Source organism: Lolium rigidum, chromosome 6 (assembly GCF_022539505.1).
Source record: "Lolium rigidum isolate FL_2022 chromosome 6, APGP_CSIRO_Lrig_0.1, whole genome shotgun sequence".
Lineage (NCBI taxonomy): Eukaryota > Viridiplantae > Streptophyta > Magnoliopsida > Poales > Poaceae > Lolium > Lolium rigidum.
Genome location: NC_061513.1, coordinates 133,822,934 through 133,829,406, shown reverse-complemented (window position 1 = coordinate 133,829,406; position 6,473 = coordinate 133,822,934). Strand labels below are relative to the sequence as shown.

The 6,473-nt window shown below is 40.2% G+C and overlaps 1 protein-coding gene across 1 annotated transcript; it reads right to left on the bottom strand.

The window, feature by feature from the left end:
* Window positions 1–316: 316 nt before the first annotated feature.
* On the bottom strand, window positions 317–5,242 carry LOC124667353. The gene is made up of 8 exons (XM_047204647.1): window positions 5,076–5,242; window positions 4,133–4,295; window positions 2,842–3,959; window positions 1,984–2,157; window positions 1,794–1,910; window positions 1,480–1,659; window positions 1,316–1,362; window positions 317–947 (listed from the first exon to the last, which is right to left on the bottom strand). Exons 1-8 carry the CDS (start codon window positions 5,121–5,123, stop codon window positions 668–670), a joined length of 2,127 nt encoding a protein of 708 aa, XP_047060603.1. The 5' UTR covers window positions 5,124–5,242; the 3' UTR covers window positions 317–667.
* Window positions 5,243–6,473: the final 1,231 nt, after the last annotated feature.

The window sequence follows — 6,473 nt, the reverse complement described above, 5'->3', positions numbered from 1 at the left end:
ACTCGACGAAGCAGACGTGAGCCAGGTAAGCGTAAGCTGAAGAAGGACTCGACGAAGCAGACGTGAGCAACAGAAGTTGGGCCAAGCGTAGTAGTGGGCCGTGGGTAGCGAGTGCGTGTGTAACTGTGGGTTGTGGCCAGCGTGTGGCGTAAGGTGCAGGGGCAAGTTATAAGCTCCAGGGTCTTGGCTGTAATGGGCAGAAAGGAAATGAAATAAAAATAGTGCCGTCCTAATCTTCCTCCCCAGCTTCTTCTTCTCCACGAAACAACAAGTCCCCAATCCAGAGGAGAGATCCCTGGCAAGGACACTACATGTATACATTGGAATCACATTCTTTTCCAGTATGTAATGATACATACACTCGGTTCTGTACAAACAGTCACATGATTTTATATTTATTTACATGATTATAGATTACAAGCAAGTTTAATTACAACAGTAAACACTGATACATCTATATTTGCATATTTGTATAATTACAAGGCGCAAGAACCAAACACCTGCATATTTTGGAGGTTCAATCTTCCAACAGTAGCAGTTGGGTGCATGAATCTGCCCCATGCACTAGTGGGGCTGTACATTCTGTTGCTTAGCACATAATTTTGGGTTAGCCAAGACTCTGCCATCTTATTGAGAAAAATGTGATTGAACATTGGATTGAACCACTCTAGGCATTCTCTGTTTCCAGCACCTCCCATCCTTCGTCGTCATCCGACGATGTGGTGTGGTCCTTAGCAAGGCTCCTTGTAATCTCCTCCTGAGGCAGACCATTGCTGTTATAGCCGTTCCCCATAGGCCAGTCTGTGTCAACAGATGCACTCTTGCAATCATCCTTGTGGTAAGAATTAGCTGAGCAGCTAGTTAACACCAAGGCTGATATCAGCTTGCTTCCACGGGTTCTCTCTTTCATTGCTACAACATTTGCATGGATACTTGATATTTCTCCTCTACAAAGTTGAAAAGGGGGCGTTCATATTCAGAAGTTGTACTGATATTAAAAGGGTGGTGCTTGCGTGATTTCAATTGTTTAGACAAAGCAACTAATATCAAAGGATGCACTATATCATCAGTACGATTTCAGTGCATAATCTAATAGAAAACGTACGCTAAAATCTGTATATATTCATTGAACCTGCGACAAATATTTAGAAGAGCCGGAAGGAGAAGATTTTCTGTTAAGACAAAAGATCCATGTTTTGGATGAAAAACTCCCACCAACTGAGATACGCTCGAAAACAAAAGGATGTAACCAGGTCAAATAAATGTGTATATGAATGGGTAGTAGGACTATATATTCTGAGAGAGAGTAACATACTGCATGATATCAATGAGGCGGCCCTGGTCCAACAATAGTCCTCTCAACTGCAACGAGAAAAGTGAAGCCATCAATACAAAGGACGCAAGAAGAGCAATATGGCCGTATGTGTGAAAGAAACAGTAAAATCTACAAACTATTTGTCTTGTATCTTCTGCTATTACCAAAATGTTTTCTTCGGCTTCCTTTTGGAGATTTCTTGACTCCTCCATTATGCTCCGCATTGTAGCTTCCTTGTCATTACGCACCAATAGAGCTACTTTCTCCTTTTGCATAATGTCCTCTAGGGCTGTAGCTTCTTCTTCCATCGAAGTTGCTAGACGTGCATCTAGTTCACATTTAATCTGCGCGGTTGGGTATGAAAAAATAAATAAATAAAAAACACTGCTATGAATTTCTATATCGCAAAATAACAGCATCGTTGTTCAATGATATTAAGTTGGACATTTCGCTGTTAATTAAGTTAAGCTATTGTTACCTCCTGAACAGTTGTAAGCGCTTCATCTCTTTGAGCAGATATTTTGGTAAGTCGAGACTGAAGGTCCTGAGTTAGAGCCACCAACAAACATTTTTCTTCACCCACTACTTGAGCTTGCTATTTGGGAATGAATATGTAAGCCTCATTTTCAGTATATATGAAGGTACCAGAACATTAAGAACATAACTACCTTATCATTGGACTCTTTGGAATTCTCAATGAGCTGATTAAAGTTATCTACCATGGCAAGATAATTTTGATGTGCCTTGTTAGCATTCTGTTTTGCTAGTCGAGAATTTTCTTCCTGAAGCTCCACCTCCTTCATCTTCATGATAGTTGATTCATACAAAGAAGTCAATAATTCCTGCAGTGAGCTTTATGTGAATTGTCTACAAAGGTCATGATCAAATCATTTTGTTTATATATTGCAGAATAATTAAATGTTATCTGAAACCTTGGTCCCAAAATTTGTCGAATGTTGGAATGCCAAATATTGGCTTGCCAATTATTTTTCTGGAAACAAATTCGGTCTCTGAAAATTTGACAAGTGTTGGCTAGGATTTTTTTTGCGCCAAATCAAGCAGGCCCTACATGTTTCTCAATTTGCTTCAATGTATCATCTTAATGTTTTCAAGTGAGAAAAGGAGAGAAATTTCAGGATCCATACATGTAAATTACTGAAATAAGATTAAACTTAACATTTCAAGTAAACATAACTAGATAACTGAAAGTTATTGTTTCCATGAATAAGAATATGAATCAACATGAAAAATATGGTAATTAATAATATGGATTGAATCAAGAGTAAGTCCATCGACTAGGTTTTTACTACATTTTTAGACTAATAAGCATGCAAGATATGAAATGCCGATTAATGGCTTTTAAAATGGTTCGTCGGCAAGTAGATGTTTCACTTTACTTCTTTTGGGATTTATCCTACACCTTGTAATTTACACATAAGGTTTTAGGCCCTTAAGCTCTAAAGGCCCACAACCCTAGGATTAAAAAAACTGTTACTAAGTAGAAATTCTAGTCATACAACAATTACCTTGCTTTTAGTGGTATCAGAAATATTCTTGTTTAAATCAGTGATATGATATGAATGAGTAGAGATATCGAGAATTCCCTCACTTTTATGTGCACCAGGCATCTTCCATTCTTCATTAGGCCGAAATGCATCAAGCTCAACAATTGGGCATACAAAATGTTTATCATCATTGAAATTCCATGTACCAGTAAAAGCTCCACAATTATTGGAATGTATTAAAGTTTGTTGTTCCTTATGAACTATATCGGAGCCACCTTTCCCAGGAAAATTCGAAGGTACTTCTGTTGTCTTGTCAACTGTGCATAGTTCGGCAAATAAATTGTGGAAACTACCATCGTTTGCCAAATTGTTGAGTTCTGGGGGATTTTCTGCAGTACAGAGCACGCCCGACTCTTTTCCAGTAGTATCAATATTTTCAAACAAAACTTGCAAGTCATAATTGTCCTTTGCTTTGGACAGTGTATGGACAGTTGGAGCATCCAGCAAGCTATTTGATGTCTCCCTGTCTTCATTTGAGTGAAAATTCACAAACAAGGTTTCCAAGCAACAATTATCTTCTGAACTGGCGATATCATGTCCACTTACGGCATTAGAAGGTTTCAGAGGCATTTGCTCTTCATGTTTCACTGCACAACCTGAAGAGCTCTCCATAAATAATGGCAACATACTCCCAGAAGAGGCAAACAAATCTGAGAACTCAAAATTATCGTTATACTGCTTGAGGTTGCCTATATGTTCAGTCTCTGGAGTTACTTTATCCTTTTTGGAGGCACAATGATCATTGCATCCTCCTGAAGCAGACTGCGCATACTCTATCATGTGTGGCTCCGTTTCAGATGTCAGTGACGATTCAACCTGAAAATACTGCTCCTGAAGAAGACTGTTCATTGCTGTTGTAGGAATTCTTGTTTCATTTATAACCACCTTATCCTCAATCTGGGAACAATTTTCTATTTTTTTGTTACTGCAGAATGGTCCATCATCGTACTCTAAAAATGGATTGCATTCGCCAACAGTGTGGCTGTTCTCAGCTGACGCACCAAATAGGACACTAACATCCTCTTGAGCTCCTATATCCACCAATGAGATCCTTCCAGAGTGCAAGTTAAGCTTCTTGGCTAATATTTTAAAACAAATAAGGATCAGACTGAGGACCCATTGAATAAGCAACTAGCAGGTGCACATATTTGGCGTGTTATAAGTTTTTTTTTCACTTGTTGGGTGAAAACGATCATAGTAATGCACAAAAGTAATGCTTTAGGTGCAAGACACAGCGCACTAAATCACTTACAATCAGTATGATCGTGTTCGGCATAATCAATATCTTGGAGTGTATAATGTGTTTCAGTAGGTTCGCTTACTGCTGGAAGGACATCGGAATAAACAAATCCGACAGCTGCATCGACATCAGAGGAATATTGACTGGCTACAGCCTTCAGTATTCGAAGATCAACCTGTAACAGAAATGCAAAAGCAAAATTAATGTATTAAACATGCCCTGTTTTTCGTTATCTCGATGTTTGTCTGCAGGAGTTGCTTGCATAAGTACAGTAAGATATTTGAGGCCGTTCATGTACTGAATGAATTCAGTCTTCATTTTTTTTTGTGGGGAAAATTAATTCAGTCTTCAAGGATGGGGTAAAACTTATGTGGCAAGGAAAACACTAGTACAGATGGGCTGATACAATGGACGCCAGCAGTCTACTTAGTTGTTGGCTCCTTGCTACTCCCATATATTTTACTTCCCTGTATTATACACGCGAAGACCTACTACCGATATTCCTTCTGTATCTAACTATGTATGTATATTGTTTGCAGCACCTAGTAATGCTCATTCTCTGAACAGAATATATTCTATCTTAATGGATATTTGCCTCTCCTTAACAAGAAAAACTGAAATACTGTTGGGAGCCTACTAATAGATATGTATATCCTGAAAATTCTACAAAAACCTTTAACAATTTGGTGGCGACCTATAGTGGTGCCATTGCTTCCAGGAGCTAGAGCAACCAGGGAAATTCAAAGTGAAAAGGAGAGCAAAGAAATTTATCTAAAGAAAATCTCCGCATGTACCCTACAGATGAATTGCTCCTTTTTTGCGACATATTACATAGTACTTAGTAGATTTTTTTGCGAATACTACATAGAAGAAATTGGTGAAGGTATAATTACAAACAAAAGCAGCGCACTTCAATCTTGAGGAGCCCGCCAATCCAATCCAATCCAATCCATACCTGTGGGAAAACCTCACGCAGGGCGTAGAAGACCTGCTTGAAGGCCATCCCCGGTACCTCCAGCACTGAAAAGGGGGTGGATTTTTGGTCAAGAAGGGAAATGAAATGAAGGCCGGGGGAGTGGAGAAAACCAGTGAGAGAGACAGAGAGAGCTCGTGGGAGAAGAAAGTGGAGGAAAAGCTCGGACAGAGACGCGCCAATGACACGCGGATATTTCGGTATATAGTATGGCAATTGGGGCCGCAGGTTATGGGGCCATACGGTCAGTGAGGACTGCGCCTGCGCTTGGCTCCAGCCTTCCAGGGATGCGAGACTCGGCGTCTCTGTGCAAAAAGGGCTCTCGACCTCCTGCACGGTTGGAACCTTGTGCTTGTGCCGACGGAGGCAGTTGGCACGTCAAATTTTAGTGTGGTCCACCTACCACACGTGTGTGATGTGCGCGCGTTTGTGTGAGTTTCTTTTTTAGCGAAATTCATGCCCATAAATACGTACATATATATATTATGAGCACCACCGACAGACTGATGAGTCCAAAAACTAATTCGAATGGTCTTGAAATTGACGAAGTCACCATGGACGCCTCGCTATCGACAGGAACATCGTCTCCAACTGAATATTCCACCTTCATGAGATATCAAAGTATTAAACTTGGGATTTGAACTCTTGCCCTCAGATGCAGCTGCCCTCCCAACCATCCAACCACTGATTTGTTCTCGTGTGAGTTGAGCAACCACAATGCCTATTCAGACTCTGCACAAAGAAAAAATAGAACCATCGGTTTGGTTAAAACTTGAGAAGAGTTGATGGTATAGAATCAACTAGTCCTAGCCTAGTTTGGGAGGAACTCCGAAAAGGTATGATGACCCACAAGTATAGGGGATCGCAATAGTCTTCGAGGTAAGTAAACCCAAATTTATTGATTCGACACAAGGGGAGGTAAAGAATACTTATAAGGCTTAACAACTGAGTTGTCAATTCAGCTGCACCTGAAAAAGCACTAGTAACAAGGGTGATGTGAAAGCAGCAGTAATATAAGAGCAATAGTAACGATGACTACGACGACGGTAGCGACAACACAGAGGCAATGGCACCAGAAAATAGTTGATACTACTTCCAATGTCATATAGAAACGAGTATATGATGATGAGAGATGGACCGGAGTTCCCAGCGATCTACACTAGTGGTAACTCTCCAATAACAAGCGACAAGTGTTGGGTGAACAAATTACAGTTGGGCAATTGATAGGATTGAAATAGCATTAAGACAGAACATCAAAATTATTAATCATGTAGGCATGTTTTCAATGTATAGTCATACGTGCTCGCAATGAAAAACTTGCATAACATCTTTTGTCCTACCAGCCGGTGGCAGCCGGGCCTCAAGGGAATCTGCGGCAAT

Excerpts from the sequence above, each read along its gene's own strand:
- LOC124667353 (XM_047204647.1), bottom strand. The coding sequence starts at position 5,123 with ATGGCCTTCAAGCAGGTCTTCTACGCCCTGCGTGAGGTTTTCCCACAG. Across the intron at positions 2,158-2,841 it reads CTGATACCACTAAAAGCAAG|GAATTATTGACTTCTTTGTA; the intron begins GTAATTGTTGTA and ends AGCTCACTGCAG. Across the intron at positions 948-1,315 it reads CGCCTCATTGATATCATGCA|AGGAGAAATATCAAGTATCC; the intron begins GTATGTTACTCT and ends TCAACTTTGTAG.